Source organism: Stegostoma tigrinum, chromosome 4, assembly GCF_030684315.1.
Source record: "Stegostoma tigrinum isolate sSteTig4 chromosome 4, sSteTig4.hap1, whole genome shotgun sequence".
Taxonomy (NCBI): Eukaryota; Metazoa; Chordata; class Chondrichthyes; order Orectolobiformes; family Stegostomatidae; genus Stegostoma; species Stegostoma tigrinum.
In genome coordinates this window covers 27,265,319-27,287,291 of record NC_081357.1, presented here as the reverse complement: position 1 = coordinate 27,287,291, position 21,973 = coordinate 27,265,319, and the positions used below count along the sequence as shown (strand labels likewise).

The following is a 21,973-nucleotide window of genomic DNA, read 5'->3' as shown; positions in this document are numbered from 1 at the left end:
ACGATACTAACTTAAGATTATGTGAAAATGCTGCGCAGCCTTGATTTTCATCTTCACTCACAAATAAGCAGTGCTAACATGACAACCACAATTTAAATTTTCATTCATTACAAGTCGACACAATATGATTATTTTACATAATATGCAGCTCACACAGTACACCATACCACTGCACATCCTGGAGTGGACAGAAATAGAAATTTGTATTTGCACAGTACCTTATCATCCCTTCAAGGTGTCGCAAAGATCTTCACACACAAACATGTTAACTTTAAAAGGGTGCCATGACAGCCACTCTGTTAGAAGGATTATAGGTGCCTTCATGAAGTGGAGAGGTAGTCTTAATCGCCTTGACCAAACACAGCACCGAATTTTCAGGTGGGGGTGGGCAAGCGATTTTGCAGCAGCAGTCCCAAAACAGAGCACAAGTAAGGCTGTAGCTTGAACAGATTACAAAACAGAGACCTACAGAGCTCTCCACGTTGGACTACACCGTGAAATTGCAATAAATCACAGGTTAAGCTAACAGGGGACAGAAGGAAGAAATTAGATAGCTATAAAGAATTTGGAATTTGCCCTGAAATCCAAGAAGAATAGTCAGCCCTGTCACACAAGAGGATTCACACAGAAAAGGACACTGAAGATGAGACTTACAGCCAGCTGCTCTGTTTTGAAGAGTAACTGAGCACGACAGATAGTCGACTTTGACAGGGGTGAGAAAAGTAATGCTGAAAGTCTAACTTTTTTGGTCAAATTTGAGAGTGTAGATCATCTGACAAAAGCAATACTTCAATGACAAGGCAGCTCATGCCAACCTTCAGCCGAACACTTGTAACATCCAGACTTGCACTGACAATTGGCATGTAACTTCAATGTCACACGAGTGCCAGGATCAAGTCAAAGCAGGATGAAATATTTCCATGCGAGCAATGCAGAGGGCAAACTAATGCAACCTGTCTGTAGCCTGAATGATGGCTTACGGGTGTGGTATTTTTGATGGGATCTATTTTGCAGAAATAGGGTTGCACTAAACTAAAAGCAGATCCCACAATGTTTTATTGGCAAATAGGGGAATGTCGAGACATCTGTGAAGTACGTTAATGATTTTTATGGGGTGATCCCATGAAACTCAAAATGTACAATAAGATTGAAATGGTACTTAAGATTTAGCATCAGACTACAGAGGCTTTAAGTATATTGGTTTGGATGTTAAACATAGTGGAATAGGTGAAGCATTGAATCAGTAATCTTATTAAGCATGTGTTTCTTCCATCTCCGGTGATCATGATAGGTCACAAAGATATCAAAGCTGAACACGACAAAGTATAATGTTAGCATTTTGAAAATCTGGACCTTAAAAGTTAATGTGAAATAAGTGTGTGGTTATTGTTGTGTGACAGGTTTGACCTGCTTTTCTTCCTAAAAGGATCCTATGTGTTGCAGTGAGCTAACTACATAATTTCCAACAAAGCATGTGACTTCAGTTAAGTGCTTTACCAGGACTTGCATTGTTAACCGATTAAATGTTTACAAAGTTGATTTTTTTTATATAACAGAAAAAGACTGATTTCAGTTTAGTTCAGAAATAGATTTCAATGCAGAACAGTTTCAACCTTGCAGAAAAGTTAACTTGAAGTCCTCAAGCTGTAACAGTTTGTGCAGGGGTTATTAAGTTGTCAGAATTGAAAATACAGGATTAGATCATCAGAACAAAACTTGGCCTTGTTAAACAGTATCAGTGTCCTCGTGAGAATGTGTTAATCATAATTACCTACTGCAAAAATTAAACCTATGATCTATTAAGCCGGGTGTGTCTCTGGCATTGGATTTGCCCTGTATTACCATCAGCTGGAATCATAAAAAAGCCAGAGTAGCTGCAAAGCTTGACTGGGTAGTTGGATTGATTAGGGACTCAAGACTAGATGATAACTTTGACTAAAGAACTACAGTACTGCAACGAAGCCTCCTCATGAAACAGAGGATGTTTTAAGGGCAAATAAAATGTAGAAGAATAATGTAGAAATAAATGAATACTGAAATTTTTTGGGAGATCCTAAGGACACAAAATTAGTTATTTTTAGTGATGCCTCTTACATGAATGGCTCTGATGGATATTTAAAGTGCAGCTTTTTCAACATCGACGAAGTTGCCCTTTAGCCAGAGAAGCAAAGGAAACAACTCATTAGAAGTATGAGGCAAGTAGTGGTATGAAATTCTATTTGTTAAATATCTCAGAGGAACTTAAAATAAAATTGAGAAAAATTTGCTCGTTGAATGTTAGAGGTAATTGTGGCTTGTGGGATAGCATTCATAACAAAAAAATAGAAAAAACAGGATGATGGATTGAGAACATGTGTTATAGGAAATAAAGGAAATCTCCAAGAATAAATGGATTGATGAAAATTAATTATCCGTTTTGCAAAAAGGAGTATCTGTACCAAGAGATTACTGGGGTTCTAGAAAAGGGGTGCCTCACAATGCTACATAGAGCATGGAAAATTATTTTTTGATTTGTCTCAAAGCTATCTTCTATAAATATTAGATGGTATTTTAAGAGAAAAAGTGAATCTGTAAATTCTATAAACAACAATTTTAATCGCACAGGTGGTGGTTATCTTTGGATTGTTACTTGTACGCAAAAATTGAGACATCTGTTGATCCTGCAGTTAGATTGTTTAGGGTTAGTAACTATATATAAGCATGCCTTGCTTTGAATAAATTTAATACAGAGTAATGATAGACTTTCTCCTCTCCTTCTTCAGCACCTGGTTGTAAGAAGTCCAATATGGCCTGAATAGGACTTCACACCTTTGCAAGTGGCCGAGCAACCCATTTCACTGCAAAACAGTGGTTGCCCTAGATAGAGTCATAGAGCTGTATTGCACAAAAACAGACACTTCATTCCAATTCCTCCGTGCCAACAAGATATCCAAATTTAATCTAGTCCTACTTGCCAGCACTTAAACCATATCCCTCTAAACCCTTCCTCTTGATGTACCCATCCAAATGCATGTTGTAATTGTACCAGTCTCTACCATATCCTCTGGCAGCTCATTTTATATACGCACCACGCTCTGCATGAAAACGTTGCCCCTTAGGTCATTTTTAAATATTTCCCCTCTCACCTCAAACCCAGTGCTTCTAGTTATAGGCTCCCCTAACTTAGAAAAAAACCTTGGCTATTCAACCAATCCATGTCCCTCATGATTTTATGAACTTCTCTAAACGTCACCCCTCAGCCTCTAAGCTCCAGGGAAAATAGACCCTATTCAGCCTTTCCCAGTAGCTCAAACTGTCCAGCACCAGCAACATCCTTGTAAATCTTTTCTGAACCCTTTCAAGTTTAACAACATCCCCCAGAATTGAGCACTGTATTCTAAAAGTGGCCTAACCAACGTCCTGTACAGCTGCAACGTGACATCCACCTCCTCTCAGAGCAACTTTTCCTCAAGCAAAAAATGAGCATTATGGGACAAGAGAGAACACAAATTCCGTTCTGCTTGTTAAAGAAATTTCCACAATGGCCAAAAGTAAAACAATTTGAGCAACACAATAGGGAGTTCTAAAATAACCATATGCTCTATTAAACCATAGAAGTACAGATGCACATTCTATACAGCAAATTTTAATTCAACAAGGAAATAATGTTAATATTATAAATATTGAAACATATAAAATAAAATAACCAGAGGGTTAGATAGGGTGGTTAGGGAGAGCCTTTTTCCTAGGATGGTGACGGCGAGCACGAGGGGGCATAGCTTTAAATTGAGGGGTGAAAGATATAGGACTGATGTCAGAGGTAGTTTCTTTACTCAGAGTAGTAAGGGAATGGAATGCTTTGCCTGCAACGGTAGTAGATTCGCCAACTTTAGGTACATTTAAGTCATCACTGGACAAGCATATGGACATACGTGGAATAGTGTAGGTTAGATGGGCTTGAGATCAGTATGACAGGTCGGCACAGAGGGCCGAAGGGCCTGTACTGTGCTGTAATGTTTTATGTTCTATGTTCGATCCCAAATCTTTGTTGGTCAAAAGATCTAGACAGAGATTTCAGTTTAAATGCACTAAATAATTGGCAGTAAGGTGGAGACTAGTCATCATCTTTGTTCTCTGCTGTAATGTGAGATCAAGAGGAACAAAAGCAAAGGGTGGATGGAAAGTATTTCGACTAAAAACCAAACAAAATAAATCATGGTAAGCTTCAAAGACAGAGGGTGAAAAAAAGATGGCAGAAAGAGTAAATACTTTTGAAGCTGGTACAGTCTTTTGCGAGACAATAAATCTTCCAATTTTGAAGTTATTTAATCAACTCAAATCTTAATTGAATATATTCCAGAATCTCCACCCTTGCTAGAGAGTCAGTCAAGTAAATTCTTGAAATGTAATATCTAATTAAACATCACATTAGCACATTGAAATATTTAAAATATCACTCAAATTAACGCCCATGTGTCCACCTCTAATTTATGTATGCAGGTGTAACACTATTAAACTGCAGGTGAGCTGGCCCTGAATTTGAAACAGCTATAACATCATAGAAATCAACAATTCAGTTTTCAAATTTATTGAATGCTTTTTTTCTAACCACTTTACAAGAGATAGCAGAGACAATGATTAAATGGGGAAATAAAAAGAACACACCTGAGATGGGATTTTTAAATTGGATTCCAATGAAGGGTTGAGGGATAACAAGATAAAGCAGTTTATGAAGGAAGTTTTGTTATTTTGTCCTTAGTACAGAAAGGACCACAGTGAGAAATAAACCAGAACTACAGGGGTGAAGACTGGAAGATAATAGATAAGGGACAGGTGCTGATGCAAGACAGAATGGAAGGTCTGAAGCTAAAAGCAGGAACATGAAGACAATATTTAGTGAGGCAAGTGTCTGCCTCGCATTAACATCCAAAAAAAAATTGAGCTACTGATTTGCTACAGCAAAGGGTACCAACTTTAAACAGAAAAGTTCATGAACCTGCACTAAGTTCCATAAGCCATACTTTTTCCAACATGTTGAATTATTCTAAACATAGTACGAATAAATGAGTAAATAATGCACTCAGTTGATTTACCAACTGCAATTAAGTCTACAAAACAAGATAAATCATTTCTCCATTCTCCTTTCACCCTGAATCCTGTCGGCACATAGTGCTTAGGATTTCTCATTAATCAGAAATGTTAGCTCCACTGTAGCATATACTTTGCTTGAATGGTGACTAGTGTCCTAAAGAGGATGCTGTACATTTTGTCTTTGATATTATATATTGAATGTAATATTGGAACATCTGGTGCAGGAGTCTCAAAACACAATCAAGTAAAGAGAAATGGAGTCAAGCTTCATGCAGCATGAAATACTGGCTTGTGAACTGCTTTCTTTAATCCTCTCAGTTCCCTCCTCTTTACCCTTTCTGCCCAATTCATTCAGAAATTTATACTATTTTGATGCTCATTTTTAAATTCAGACTTTGACAGCTTTACGTTGGAGTTAGAATTTGCAACTAGAATGTCACTATTGCTGTAGGATTGGGATTTCAGTGGTATAGCTAAACAAATGGCAGACAGGTTTTAATACATATTGTAGCTGCTCAACTTAATGTAGACAATTATTTTGGATAGGTTAGTGTTTCTATGAAGCACTGGCAATTGAACCATAAATTTAGGACCAGACAAAATCTGATCAATTCTCACAGAAGATTTCCATTTTTCCCCATTAAGAATTAAAAGACAAACACAATACTTACTTTAGCGTAGGAATCGCACTGTGACCAGATTTTCCTGACCGTAACCGGTACCATAAGCAATTCCTATGAACTTTTCCTAACGTCTTTATCCTGCGTTCCTCTGTTTAAGAGTAAAAGAGAGAATTACTTGCCTGTACACAAAAAGAAAAGACAATTATTCCAAGTACGAACCAATCCAGCAAGCAGGCAAACAGCTTCAAGCTCCTTGCCAGAGACATTCAAGGCTGACTTACAAGAAAGAGTTCTTGTCCACTTTTTTTTTGCTAGCTTGTCCAGAAGAAATTTGTTCCTCAGAACACAAACAACTTCATAGAGCTTTCTGCCAGAGGAGAATTATCATGCTTGTCTAACCTGTTCACTTTTACTCTGAGATAATTCTGAGATAATTTACTCTGATCTGAGCACCCTCCAACCTCTAATCCTTTGCAACAATTTGGCTCTACAACACAGCAAATCAAATCAATGCGCTTCTACCCAAAACTGAGCCTAAATAATCCAAAGCTAATTTTCATTCCAACACAGATCAAAGATGATCTTGCCGTAAAACAAGTATAAAGTTGTGCTGTAAAGCTCAGTGGTATAACACCAAACCAAAAAAATTTCATCACATTTTAGCTTCAAATCCTACATCCTCAGCAAGTTATTCCCTCAGTAAGAGATTAAAGGGACAGAGCAGCATGCACCAATGCAGGACATTGAGACGACTTTTCACAGATAATGACAGTGTAAGTCTGATCACTATAATGCAAGAAATGTAGCATTTGCAAACAAGCAATTAAAATAATCACTTCTTCATTAAGTGATTTCTAGCTTGTTGACTCAAACTTCTGGACCCCACAAAAGTTCCATTAACTTCTTTATTTTAGTTTAGTCGATGAGAGGTCCGAAGTCTACACCAAAGTATCAGTCGAGCTCTCACTTGGTGGATTCTCGTTGGATCTGTGTGTTTGGAACATAAGCAGTACAGTTTACAGCCCTTGTTATCACATCCCAAACTGTTCACACGTGTCATAAGCAGATGAGCAGTGCAGTTAACAATGTTCAATTGAATAGAGAAAGCAGTCCCAGCCATGGAAAGGGATAATGGGAACTGCAGATGCTGGAGAATACGAGATAACAAAGTGTGCAGCTGGATGAACACAGCAGGCCAAGCAGCATCTTTGGAGCACAAAAGCTGACGTTTCGGGCCTGGACGGGAAGGGTGTAGGCCCAAAACGTCAGCTTTTGTGCTCCTAAGATGCTGCTTGGTCTCCTGTGTTTATCCAGCTCCACACTTTGTTATCCCAGCCATGGAAAGAACAGCTGCAACATTCAGCATGTTACAAACACAGGCACACATTTCAAAATATATGGTACATTATTTCAGCTGAACTTCTAACTATTGCTTCCCCAATACGTTATCATTCCCTCCTTTTGATCATTTCACGATCACACAGAATATCCCTAAAGCCAATAACTATAGCAATTGGATATCAGTGGCCACAAGCATCTTAATACAAGAATAAAATAAGTATTATAATCCCGAGATGTAACAACATGCCCCCAATATTCCCAAAAAGACTCCCAAATGGCCACCATCCTGTCCCACTATTGAACTCATGTTGGTCATTACCAACACCTTGGATTTTCTGGACTTTTTGGGTAATGTGCTTGGAGAGGTCGGTAATATTGGTAGATTCATCAGGAATATGAGTACAACATTCCTTCCCTATAATGGCACACGTCCCTCCTTTTTCTGCCAGGATAAAGACTTAGAGCCATTCAATTTTGTAAGACTGTCAGCTGCATTGCAACCATTTCAGCAGATAACTCAGTTACCTGCGTCTGAGTATCAGTCAATGCCCCTGCTGTATTGTTAAGTAGTACCTCCAGGGCAGCCACTAAATTAATTATTTCCCGAGAAGTTCGGGCAGTTCCATAAAGGGGGACAAAAGGATCATCCAGAACCTTTCCCTTTCAGGTATTTCCCTTTGTTGTCGACCCCAACGAGGATATTCCTTGGGGTGACTCATAAGTGAGGGACCAAATATGCTCAGTGACAACAAGCCAGACACTTCAGCAGCTTGAAATCGCATTCTGTCACTTCGGTGACTTGAAATCACATCCTGTCGTTATCAGTCACTTCGTGAACGATCAATGCTGTATCCTGTTCTCTTTATGTTCCAAATGTAGTCAGTCATTGTTTTATGTGTCAGCCAAAATACAGTATAAAAAGCAGGCACTGTCCACTGTTCGGGGAGAATCGCTTACGGAACTCGGCGCTCTGTGCAGAGTTGAGAACAGCGATCCTCCATAGCTTGTACTTGCTTAATAATAAAGGATTGTGTTTTTGTAGCCAGGTCAGTGCCTTGTTATTGCATAAGTCCGTGAGGGTCTCAGAAAAACGAACCTAACATTTGGTACTGCGAGCAGGGTTCCAACATTTACAGAGGTTGTACATGGAGGACTGAATAAATGATTGCTTGGGTGTCGGTGGCATGAGATGGATGGGCCCGCAAGGTACGATTCACCTTGGTCTCTCTCACTAACCTACCACCCGTGCAACCGGTCATCTCTATGTGGCTTTGTACTGACGGAATCCTGAGATGACTCACGATCTTGGACACTGATAAATCCTAATGCCTGGAGGTTAGAGCCCCCAGGGCTACGATAAACTAATTCTGGGAGGTTAGAGTCCCCTGGTGGCTGGGGTTCGAGTCCCCAGGTCAGGGTCAGGAATTCGGAGGTTAGAGTCCTCCCAACTATAAGTATCAGGAATTTGGAGGTTAAAATACCGGGGTTCGAGTCCCTGGAATGTAGGTAAAGGATAACTACACTATCTGTCTCAACCACCCTGACTTAGACCACTTGTTCAGAGGGGAGATCCCCCACACGAAGGTCAGGATCCTGAAGTGGGCGTGGAGACCAAGGACACTGGAATAGTATACAGAAATAAGTAAGAAGTAAAAGCGTTAAAATGGGACAGACGTTGGATAAGTCAGGTGTCGGAACCCCCTTGCATTGGTTATGTTGGGATGACCCCGAAAACGAAGGGCGGTTCAGACGTCTGTCTGCATGCCTAAACACAAAAATTGGGAAATGAGAACTGGCCATCGGAGGAACATGGGATGTTGATCTATGTATAAAAGCCGAGGAGGCAATATGGACATGTAATGCGGGAAGCAAATGGAAAGAGTTAATGTCATCCTGGAGAAGAGAAGGTGACGAGAAATCAAAGCTGGCCAGCTGGGTGGATAATGCACGTAGGAGAGGGATTAGCGCCTGTGATAATGAGGGGAAACCAAAAACTTGGGATGTTTTAAAGCTGCAGCGTGAGGATCATGAAATGAACGAACGAGAAAGGGTTGAACAAGAAAGGCTGGAAACAGAAAGACGAAACATAGAACAGGGATTACAGCAGCAGGCTGAATTGATGGAGGATTTTATTTAAAAAAAAAATCGGGAGGTACCTCCTGACATCTCTGGCTTGCCGATGTTGTTCCAAAGCAATGACATAGACGAGCAAGATGGGGAAGGCACCCCTTACCCCATCGGGACCACTACCCCCTCCAAAATGCGACCAGTCTTTGGCCAACCTACACCTACAGGTGTCCCAACACTACCATAAGCCCCAGCAATTGCCTGTATCCTGACCACCACCACTATATGCTGTCCAAGCCCAAACCAAACCTCCTTCCAATGGAATCTCCAGGCCTCTCAGTAACTAGCCCACACGATTTGCTGGTTGAACCCGCAGCTTCTCCTTCTGCCATGTATCTGACTCAGGAGCCATTCACAGGCCATATTTCCTGTCGTACTTAGGTCTAAAACTAAACAGACAAACAAGAAACAGGATACGGAACAGACCAAAGGAGGGACAGCATGATTCTTTTAAGATTCACAGGGGGAGCCCGATAAAAACGCAAGCCCCATGTGCAGTTTTCTCAGCCCTCTAGGGCCGATCTAGTGTTGCCTAGCAATTCTGCAAGTAGTGAGGACTATGATAGTCCCGATTCACACGTGGAGGATAATGAATCTGAGGACAGTGTTTCAGAGGGACCCTCGGATAACCATCCCCTAAAGGAGGGCCGCCTGTTTTTTAAAACAAAACAAACCGACAATTTCCTAATCACGCGGTCCCTCAACCGAACCCACAGGGGGGCCAAAATACCATTCAGGTCCACAGTCCTTGGAAGCCGTAAGAGATGTGTTTAATTATGTCAAGGGCCCGTGATCGAAAGACTAATCCTACGACTTCAGAGATTACATCCTGGGCACTACTTAAATGTATTAAGCCACGCCCCACGACCTCATTAGCCTGCGCTGTATGGCTGTTACCCCTGGTGAACAGGCCTGATTTCTGGGACCGCTTCTGCTCTATCTATGCTGGTGATACTGCCTACATTGCAGAAAATCCCTCACCGCAGTTCAATGCTCTTTTGCTGCAGTATTTACCCGAGGCTGTGGCGATGGCTATTCGCACTAATAACACAGATTGGCCTGATAATACTCGTTCCCAGATGAGAAGGGCCTTGACTTATTACTGGAACACTGCTAAGGAATCCAAACTGACTGGGGTCAAGTATGACATCGTGCAGCATTCCCCATGCCTAGCCAGGTCCAAAAACCCAGCACCTCTAGCGTCAGACTTTGAATTAGTGAGGGCATATCAAATGGAACCCCAGTCCTATGGTCCTGGCTGGGTCAACAATTACGGTAACGGTTCTGCCATTACCATCCAGATGGTCCTACTGCTCAACATGCAGCACCATACGCACCCACTCCCCCATTCCACAGACCCAGTGCCTCTCTGCCGCGAGGCAGAACATCCCGCTTTGCCCAAGGATGTTTTAAATGTGGCAGTCGGGATCACTGGAAGAGGGATAGCCCTCAGAATCAACCTCACGGGAGACTCCATGGAAGAAGGCAACCTTTTTCCACTAGTAATCCTTATTCAGTCTGACGACCTTCGCCCTATAATTTGCCTGTTTTAACTCGAGATCCAGAGGATGTACCAATTGTTAATCTACCTGTACAAGGTGGAGCAATTCCCTTTATGATTGATACTGCATGTACACTGGATGCTTCATGTCTACAGCAACATGGGTTTAAGCTTTCACCCGCCTCAGTAAGTCTTAGCGGGCTTACCAGGCACAAAAACGCCTACTCTTTAATAGAATCATTGATAGTCCAATTCGGCCCTCAAACACGTGTTAATCAATTTGCCCAGACCCTCAATTTGGGAGTTAACTTAGCGGGGAGAGATTTGGTGTGCCATCTTCAAATTGAAATTCTCCGTCTCAACGAGGGCATTAGCATCAAAAGCGACCCAATTGAGCGACAGTTTTGCGTTGATTGATCGCCACAATGGTGGACAATTGACTCATCTCCGAGATTTCACCCCTCCACTATGGATCGCTAGCCCTCATGTTCCCTTGTGCTATGGCCCTACAAGCGCTTCCTGTGAATTGGCTGCTATTTATGCCCCCTATCTAGGATCAAGTTTATCTGTTACTATTAAGGGAAAGGAAGGATCAGCGTTTCTGGTGGAGGTGCCACCCCACCTATGGTACCAATCGGGTCTGGTGTCCCCTCACCTCACACTGACTGCGAATATTGGCGACAGGACTAAGTCCTTGGGATTTCTGGCACACCGCTTGATCCAGTCAAACCCAGAAACGAAGGGTTCTTCATAGCAGTTGGCTGATGGTCTCATTACATATTATTGCAATCCTTTTATTGTCTTTGGCCATTACGTCACTACCAGCCTCATCATAGCCCCTGAGGAGCCTTCTCCCGGCCTGTGGTCTGCTTCCACACGAGGTAGAATATACTCCAAATCACTCCCATAAAAATACAGGTCATCCCGGGAGCACTACTCCCTTATACCTGAGGCAGTGGAAGGAATAACCTCCCTGATCGATTCATTCCTCCAACAAGGTATATTGGTCCCTTGCCAATCGCCTTGCAATACTCATTCTACCAGCCCCTAAACCTGGCCGCTAGGAATGGAGACTGGTCCAGGATCTCAGGCAAACAAATAAGGTAGTCCAACCCTTACATCCAATTGTCCCTACTCCTGCCACTATCCTTAGTAAATCCCCTCGGATACATGTCTTCACCATCGTGGACATGCAACATGCATCTTTTGCTATTACCTTGGATAAGGGCTCTCAGTATCTGTTTGCCTTTACTTTTAAGGGCCAGCAGTATACCAGGACTCGTCTCCCCCAAAAGTTCGTTCACTTGCCCACCCTATTTTCCCAGGTCTTGCACCACCAGCTCCAAGATCTCCAACTCTTCGGTGGCTCCACGGTCATCCAATACGTTGACGATTTGCTTTTAGCAAGTCCATCAGAATCCGCTAATGTAGCGCATACTAACCTGCTTTTGAATGTTCTCCTCTCTTGGAGATATGTTGTGCCTGCCGCGAAGGTTAAGCGTACCCAACGGCAGATACAGTTCCTAGGAATTTTGCTCAGCACCTCAGAACGAACACTCACCCTGAGCGCATTGACCCCATTCTTATGACCCCTTGCCCACCACCCTAAACAAATAAGGGCCATTTTAGGATTGGTTAATTATGGCTCCCTAATGTAACTTTACTTACTAAACTACTGAGCCCTTTGGCTTCTTATAAAGCCCCAAAAACCCTCACCCTCTCTAACGAACAAAAGGCAGCCTTTACAGACTTAAGAGCCGCCCTTGCTGCCGCCCCGGCTTTGGGAAGACCTTTGTATGACAGGCCTTTCCAGTTATGTGTTAATGTTCTGGATGGGTGCGCTACTGGAGTCTTGACACAGATTCACAATGATCATAAACGACCGGTTGCCTACTACTCTACCTGCCTGGATTCTGTAGCTCAGGGATTACCCCCTTGTTCTCATATTCTTCTTGCAATTTATTCTTTAGTCACTGCAGCCTCTAATGTTACTCTCCACCAGTCTCTTACTGTCTATACCTCTCATGCCATTATAGCCCTCCTCACCTCCCACCAAGCTCAACACCTTACCCAAGCATGTTTAAGCCGCTACGAAGTCACAGTCCTTAACAATCCCCTCTTGACATACTCTTTCTGCTCCACTATTAACCCAGCCAGGTTTTTGAGCACCCCCCCCCCCCCATAGATGAGTTCTTAGAACCCCCACGTGACTGCTTACTAAGGAAGCAATTTCTAACCTCTCCCCACCCGGACCTTACTGATATCCCGCTCCCTTCTCCAGACCTTTTCTTGTTTGTTGATGGCAGTTCCTCCATGTCCGCCTTGGGTACCCACTTCTCTGGATACGTGATTGTCGATGCCGCCTCCACATTAGAATCGGCTGCATTTGAGCCCCCGGTGTCTGCTCAGAAGGCAGAAATTTTTGCCCTCACCAGTGTTTGCATTCTAGCCTCCAGGAAGTCAGCGAATATTTACACTGACTCTCGGTATGCCTTTGGCGTCTCCCACAACTTTGGCCAACTGCGGTCTCAGCAGGGGTTTTTAACATCCTCAGGTGCACCCATACAGAATTCCTTATGTCAAAACCTTCTTCAGGCAATCCTCCTCCCTGGACAATTGGCTATTATCAAATGCACTGCCCACGCCTCCAACGACTCTGTAGTTACTCAGGGCAACACTGATCACGTTGCTAAACAGGCTGCTGCAGATCAAACTTTTATTGTGCCCTCTATGAACAAGCAGATGATAAACTGCTCGCTTTCTTCAAACAGGACAGTCAAGCCAGATATTGTCACTGTTCAGCACGGGAAACAGGACGGCCCTGCCTCTGAAAAGGACATTTGGAAGGCGCATGGATGTTCGCATGCTGCATCATCAGGCCTTTGGGTTACTCCAATCGGCCAAGTGTGTTTACCTGATGTTTTGTTGCCTTTGCTCATTGTTTGCCAAGGTGGGTTTCAAAACGAAGGCAAAGAGGGAATGAGTGGTGTCATGCTCCATACCTGGTGGCACCCCCAGCTGGCTGAGGCAGCCCAGTCTCGTAGCAACACCAGGATGGAACCCTCACTAACTCTATCAAGTAGATTATTCTGATAGGCCTTGCCAAGGGGAGACAGGAACTTGGAAGAGGGGTGTGCAAGGTAAATGCGTAGAATTGTATGTTTGACATGCCAGCAAAATAATGCTGCTCAGGGGGTGAGATGCCCACCAGGAAGAACACCCTTGCCAGGTGGACTGTTCGAGTGTATTCAGCTAGATTTTATTGAATTACCATGTGTACTTTGTTATAAGTATTGTCTTGTGATTGTTGATGTATTCAGTAGGTGGATAGAAGCTTTCCCGAAGACAAACAACAAAGCCTCAAGAGTAGTAAAATTGTTAATAACTGAGGTAATACCAAGGTTTGGACTGCCTCAACAAATTAGTTCAGATAATGGTCCCCACTTTGTAGGAAAGATTAATAAGGAATTGCGTGATGCGTTACACATCCAACAACAACTCCACTGTGCCTACTACACCCAGGCAGCAGGGACAGTGCAAAGAACTAACGGAACTCTCAAAGCTAAATTGACTAAGTTAACATCTGAAATCGGCCGTAACTGGTTAAAGGCTTTGCCCCTAACTCTACCACATGAGAATAACACCCCACTCTACCACTGGGCTCTCTGTGTCAGAGATAATCTATGGCCGACCCAGTAGGACACCCTGGGATGCCAATACCAGCCCATCCACCCAAATAGACTTGAATGTTATGGGTGAGGAAATACACAAGTACTTTCAGCAGCTAACGTCATTTCTAAAGTTTCTCAATTCACAGGTAAAGTGTGCCTTCAGACCACCTTCGCAGATATCAGACCAGGACTTTAAGAATCAGAACTGCTCTTCATGGCCACAGATAGGCAATTTCTTGCTCATTCAGGACTGGGATTGTCCCAAGCTTGGGCAAAGGTGGAAAGGGCCATTTCATGTGCTTCTCCAGATTCCGACAGCCCTTACAGTCAAGAGGGAGAATCGCTGGATCCACCTAAGCGACTGCAAACGATGGGTCCCCTCACCAGCTTTGCAACTACTCATTGGACTGAGTATTGTTCTGATCGTGCATGGGTTGGAGGACAATTTGTTTTATAGGACGTATATCCAACTGCCTGGTAATCAAACAGCATGTTATCCATTAGCACAGTCTGTACAGGCTTGATTTGTAGCAACACCAGGATGAACCCTCACTAACTCTATCAAGTAGATTATTCTGGTAGGCCTTGCCAAGGGGAGACAGGAACTTGGAAGAGGGGTGTGCAAGGTAAATGCGTAGAATTGGTGGTTAACGGCCCCCCCAATCGTACAGGTACTAAACCTAAGCCTGGGAAGGAAGGAACAACTGTATAAATCCTAACAGCTATCCACCTTTGTTTTAAGGGTACTGGAACTTGTTGTGTACCTGCTTTAGTAAACGTCACTAACCCATCCCCATGCCGCCTCCTGGTGCCATCAGTGTGTAAAAAGAACTTGTACAACTAACAATTGAACTGCCCCTGTTTGGAATCAAAACTGGTGAATGTGACTTCAGCATACAGTGGGCTTGTGGGAGTTAAAATGGCACTCATGTAGAAACTGGGTATGGGACGTTTCCGTTTCACTCCTGGGACAACCAACCATTTAAAAGTCAATCCTCCTGGAATAGTTACAAGATAACATGTGAGCCCGTTACCTGCTACCATGCTAAGAAGGGATTCGTTTTACTTCTCAACAGGACCTTTTCTACTGCTACTCCAACTTTGCCGGGGCCGTTTGCTGTTGGGACCATTGGGCCTCTCTCGGTCCCTTGCCCCTAACAAGCACAAACTTGACAACGAATTGTCACATGCTCCATAGGCAAGGAGTTTTGCGCTGAGTGGCAGAATCCACTCACCTTGGGCTCTCCCTTGGGATACGGCTTCCTGGGAACTGTCAGTTTGGGAGGCTCCTCGGGGATGGCATCCACTAAAAACCAAAACTACCTTATATGTGGACTCATTGCCCTGGAAAATAGCACAATGTTGGCACTGGAAGCAGTAAATCAAGAATTAGCCAAATTTTCGCTCTACATTTGATCTATCAGCCAAAATAGAGTGTAAAAAGCGGGGACTGTCTGCTGTTCAGGGAGAATCGCTTACGGAACTCAGCATTCTGTGTCGAGTGGAGTACAGTGAGCCTCCACAGCTTGCACTTGCTTAATAATAAAGGATTACGTTTTTACTGCCAGGTCAGTGTCTTGCTATTGCATCAAGTCTGAGAGGGTCTCCGAAAAACAAACCTAACAATCCCCCTCATCAAACAGGGTTGGTATGCCAGACATAGGCTTGGGATCCCAAGTACAGCTTAGATTCTCTTTACAGTGCTATTGCTCTAATCTTTCTTGTCTATCTTTCTCAGCCTTGGTGTCCTTACCCTGTTTCTCCTGTTCCTTTTTTCGTCTTCTGTCTACCTATTCGCACTCAGCTTTTAATGTCTCGCAACTTTTAGGGATTCCATCCACTGTACATACCTCTATCCCTCTGTCACATACCTTATTGACCAGTTGGAAGAATAATGTATCTTTCCATTTACTATCGGCTTTATCCTTCCACCATTCTTTAATTAATGATTTCCACTTTCTTCCCCACAATTTTTCTTCCAAATTAGGTTTACCGCCTGTTCACAAGAGGCCACATAGCAGGTCCCACCCGGGGGCCCAATCTTGTCCCCTAATCGTTTGTTAAGTGCAGAACTTAACTTCTGTAAATCATTTTCCTGATCAGGTATTCTCACATACTCTGAAGGGGTGTCCCCTTTCCTGCTGTATCAGGGGATTGTCCCATTATACTCCCTTGTTATCCACTTCTTTTATAACAGTACCGTGGAGGTGAGAAATTTACCGAGTTTGCCCCCTTTCCTCTATCTTATTCTAATTTTAACTGGCCATATCATAAGGAGGCTGCTCTCTAGATCGAATCTGGTCAGGTAGTGGTGGCCATTTCACCCAACTGGCATCCCCAGTTCCGACTCTCTCTCAGGAACAATACAGAACAGCCAATGTCACCTGCAGCACAACCTCATAAAAAGAAAACAAATTCTTACCTTACGATCCTGGTCTGGCTATTGGTTGGATCCCATCAAGGTACCAGTCTCACTGGGCAAGAGGCAGATTGTCTGTCTGAACAAAAGGAGTGGTCTGAGGTATTTTACCTCAGGGCACCCTACCACTCTTATGCTCGATTCAAACCCTCAGTCACTTATTCAGCCCAGAGAAATGTTCCCTTTGTTGGGATCCAAGTCATGGCACCAAAATGTTGACTCAAAAACTTCCAGACCCCACAAAAGTTCCATTAACTTCATTACTTTAAGTTTAGCCAGCGAGGTGTCTGGAGTCAACACCAAAGTAACAGTCAAGCTCTCACTTGGTGGACTCTTGTTGGACCTCTGCATATAGCATAAAAGAGGCACAATTTATAGCCCTTGTTATCACATCCCTTACTGTTCACATGCGTCATAAGCAGATAAGCAGTGCAGTTAACAATATTCCATTGAATACAGAAAGCAAGCCCAGCCGTGGGAAGAACAGCTGCAACCTTCAGCTTGTCACAAACACAGGCACACATCCCAAAATTTAGAATACATCGTTATTTCAGCAAAACTTCTAACTCCTGCTTCCCCAATAGTTTATCAAGCTGCAGGATAAAAATTGATCAGGACATCTTCCCTGCCTGTCTCTGAATAGTTTTTTTTAAATACACACGCATAGCACTTAAAAATAGGGAAGCCCTTCAAAACAATTGTGAGCCCCATAGTAAGAGATTGGTTAAAAATAAAATTAGGAGGGCAAACAGGGGCCCACAAAATATTTTTAGCAGATGGGATCAAGGAAAAGAGATCATTTACATTCACACAGAGGAGAAAGACACTGCAGCTGCGAAATCAATTGGGATGCAGAGGTTCAAAAACATACTAAGAATAATGAGGTGGTGGTATTAGATGCTTTAGTGGACATAGAGGTGCTTAAAATTCCAGGGCCTGATTAAATATATCACAGGTAAGGGAGAGGATTGGCAAGGCCCTGTAGATATATTTGGTACTTCAGTGGTCACCGGTGAAGTTCTAGATGACTGCAGGATAACTAATTTGGTTCCTTTGTTCAAGAAGGGCAACAGAGGTAGGCCGGATAATTACAGACCAGTTAGTCTAATGTAAGTGGTAGGGAAATTATTAGAAAAAAAATTCTGAAGGATAGGATTAATCAATAGTTGGAAAGGGAGGGATCAATTAGGGATAGCCAGCCTGGATTTGTTGGTGGGAGATCCTGTTTGAGTAATCTAATAAGTATTTTTGAAAAGGGGGATAAATTGATAAGGGTAGTGCAGTTTATATGATTTAAACAGACATCAGTAAGGCCTTTGACAAGGTGCCACATGGCAGGCTGGTCCAACAAGAAAGAGCCTATGGGGTCCATGGCAAGTTAGCAAACGGATTCCAAATTTGGCTTATAAATAGGAGGCAATGCATGATGGTGGAGGGGCGCTTTCTAATTGGAAGCCTGTAGCCAGCAGTCTACGGCAGGGACCCTAATTGTATGTTACGTATATTAACGACTTGGATGTGAACGTAAATGGTATAATTTGCAAGTCTGCAGACGACACAAAAATTTTTGGTGTCTTTGATAGTGAGGAGGATGGTCTCAGGAAGTGGTCTGATATTGATGAGTCAGTAAATTAGGCAGAGCAATTGCAGATGAAATTTAATCCTGATAAACACAAGGTGATGCATTTTGGAAGGTCTAATAAAGGAAGGATACACATGATGAATAGTAGGACCCCAGAGAGTGCTGCAGGACAAACACACCTTGGTGTACAAGTCCATGGATCCCTGAAGGTATCAGCACAGACAGACAGGGCGGTCAAGGTGGCATGCAGGATGCTTGTCTTCATTAACTGGGGCATAGAACATAGGAACAGGGAAGTCTGGCCACAATTTTCTCAAATATTGGTTAGGCCACAGATGGAATACCATGTGCAGTTCAGATTGCCACACTATTAGAAGGATGGGATTGCACTGGAGAGGATGCAAAGGAGATTTGGCAGAATACTGCCGGATAGGAAAAAATCTCAGTTATGAGGACAGGCTAGGTTTGTTTTTTTTTGGATCTGAGGCGGCTGAGCAGAAACCCAATTAAGGTATTTCAAGAGGCATAAACAGACTAGATCATGAAAATCTGTTCCCTGTGGCAGACGTATCCAAGACCAGAAGATACAAGTTTAAGTTGAGAACAAGTAATTCAGTGCAGATCTGAGGAAACATTATTTCACTCACAGGGTGGCATATTTATGAAAATGCTATCTGAAAGGGTAGTGGTCGAGGTTTGTCGTTCAACTACTGGAAATGTGCCTCAACAAGCCATTCAAGGATATCAGCACGGAATGGAATTGACACAGGCTTGTGGGAAGAAAAACATTCAGTGAAAATAGGCACAATACGTGTGGTTTCATTATCAAATCACAGCATGTAATTTGTGCAAAAAAAAAAAATTTATCAGGTCGGTCAGTAAATGCAGAATACCCAATTCAGTGGACAGGGAGGAGGCTGATTCATTGTGAAGGGACTATTCCGAAAGTAAAGCACCAAACCTAATCCAGAGTGGGATCCTTAAATATTTGCACCTGATGTAGCTTGACAGCAAAGCATTTATCATCCCAACAGTGTGGAAACAAGCCCTTCAGCCCAACAAGTCCACACTGACACTCCGAGCATCCCAACCAGGCCCATCCCCCAATAGCCCACCTAATCTACACATCCCTGAACACTATGGGCAATTTAGCTTGGCCAATCCACTCACCCTGCACAACTTTGGACTGAGGGGGGAAACTGGGGCACCTGGAGAAAACCCACACAGATACGGGGAGAATGTGCAAACTCCGCACAGACAGTCGCCCAAGGGTGGAACTGAACCTGGGTCCCTGGCACTGAGGAAGCAGAGCTAACCACTGAGCCACCATGCCCTTCTATAATTAATTCAATCAACCATGCTGCATTTAAAATGAATTACTGATATTTCTGATTCACACTTCAAAATGGTGACCACCCAGTATACTCCTCAGTACAGAACCTCCACTTTCTCAAAGGTCAACATACATGGCATGATCCATGGCATGTCTTTGTTTGCATTTCACATTTGCACACCAGAATCTCTAAAACAGAGAATCTCAGAACTAAACAATTTGAAATTTGAAGCACATGAACTTGCTTGATCAAGCTCCTGTTGTATAACCTTTCCAGTAGCTTAGTAAAATCATAAGGATTTATTTCCTCAAGCAAAGGAAGTGAATCTGCCTTGGCTACATACCAGCAATATCATAAACAGGTAACACATTCTTAATGCCTTTTTTTAAAAATTATCTATGAAGTAGATGCCACTTTTGTCCCTTGCCCATTAAGAATGGAGTATTTATGAATCAAAATTAGTCTAGCTTTACCACAAGATGTAGGGTTCCTTTGTTTCTAATGGATTCTCTCATATCAAGAATAACTATTCAATTTACAGTCAGTAATTAATTGGTATCCAAAGTAACTGCAGTTCAATCGATAACAGTGAAGAACTGGAGGAACACAGCAGGCCAAGCAGCGTCAGAGGAGCAGGAAAGTTGGCGTTTCGGGTCGGGACCCTTCTTCAGAAAATTTAGAACTTCAGGTCAGCCACTGCTTTCCTCTCATCACAAAAATAACATGTCTGGAAAAGTATGGCACTTTTAAATCTTAGAACTGCAGTCAATCGCATGACATCTTTCTCTGCATTGAACAAACTTGAACATGCAAGTGCCCAAACCCAACTTTGCCTGCAGCAAAAATTCACTCTTCATAAAGGATTGTACACTTTTGTTTCATGGGGCATATACATCACTGGCAATTCCAACATTGTTTGTTGCTAGTCATCTTCTTCAGCTGCTGCAGTTCATGTGGCAGAAATACTTGTATAGTGCGGCAAGGAATGGAGTTCAGGATTTTGATCAAGCAAACAAATGATTGCATAGACAGATTGACTGTGGTTCGTAAGAAAGTAGTGCTTCCCTGCATCTGCAGGTCTAGATTGTAGAGATCATGGTTGGGAAGATGCTGCCACCAGAGGCTCTACAGGTTGCTGTAGTGTATTCTTATTGATGGCACACACTGCTGCAGTGGTAGAAGCAGTAAATGTATGTAGTATTGGGTTGGGTGCTAATGAAGTGTACCACTTTTCCTGAATGATGTCAAGTTTATTTTTGTTGCAGCTGCAACCATTCAGGCAAACAGAAAAATATTCCATCATACTCCTGACTGTGCTTTGTCAACACTAGTGGATAGTTGTTCGAGTAGTCATTATGGCTCACTAATCTCAGTTTCTGGTCAACTTTAATCTCCTGATATAAATAGTGGAGGGATTCATGATTTTTTTTTGTTTTAAACTTCGCTCATGGGCATTTATCATCCAAATTATCCTACAAAAGTGATGAGTTGCAATCTCAAACCATTGCAGTCTTCAATTTGTAAGTAATGCAAATGAATGCCTAAAGGAGATGGTCAGATTCTCTTTTGTTGGGAATTCTCATTGTCAGGTGCTTAAATGGAGAAAATGTGATTTGTTACCTATCAGCACAAGCCTGGATGTGTTCCAAATCTTGTTGCATATGGACACTGACTGCTTCAGAACCTGAGTCAAATGATATAGAACACTGCACAAAGTTTGCTATCCCAAGCACTTACGAACAGTATAAAGCCACAAGAGTCCACAGCTTGAAAAAACAAACTAAGGTAGATTTAGATTGTTTCACTGATCTAAAACACCTCCAATTTAGACCATATAATTCAAAATTTATGTAAAGCAAAAAAAAGTGTTACCAGATAGATATATACTTTTAATCAACCTGTTCAGACAGGCAATAATATACCTCTGGAACAGGTGCAACTTGAACCCAGTCCTTTTCACTAGAGGTAAGAACACTATCACTGCATCACAACAGCCGTTTCAATGAGTTGGTGGCTAAATCATGCCAAATACCCCATGGAATAAATTTTAAAATAGTAAATATAGTCCAGCCAAATCCCACTGATTTCTCAACAATTCCCCAGATGTTAGTGACACCTTGGGAACCAAATCTCATTAAATTCTTTCAGAGATAATGGGAACTACAGATGCTGGAGAATCCAAGATAATAAAGTGTGAAGCTGGATGAACACAGCAGGCCAAGCAGCATCTCAGGAGCTTTTGTGCTCCTGAGATGCTGCTTAGCCTGCTGTGTTCATCCAGCTTCACACTTCATTATCTCATTAA

The 21,973-nt window shown here is 42.6% G+C and overlaps 1 protein-coding gene across 1 annotated transcript in view; it reads right to left on the bottom strand.

The window, feature by feature from the left end:
- The window catches only part of sec63 (SEC63 homolog, protein translocation regulator), a 93,640-nt gene that overhangs the window by 54,605 nt on the left and 17,062 nt on the right, over positions 1-21,973 (bottom strand). The window contains exon 2 of the mRNA XM_048531821.2: positions 5,742-5,841. Coding sequence (XP_048387778.1) covers positions 5,742-5,841 — 100 coding nt within the window. The remainder of the gene's footprint in view (positions 1-5,741; positions 5,842-21,973) is intronic.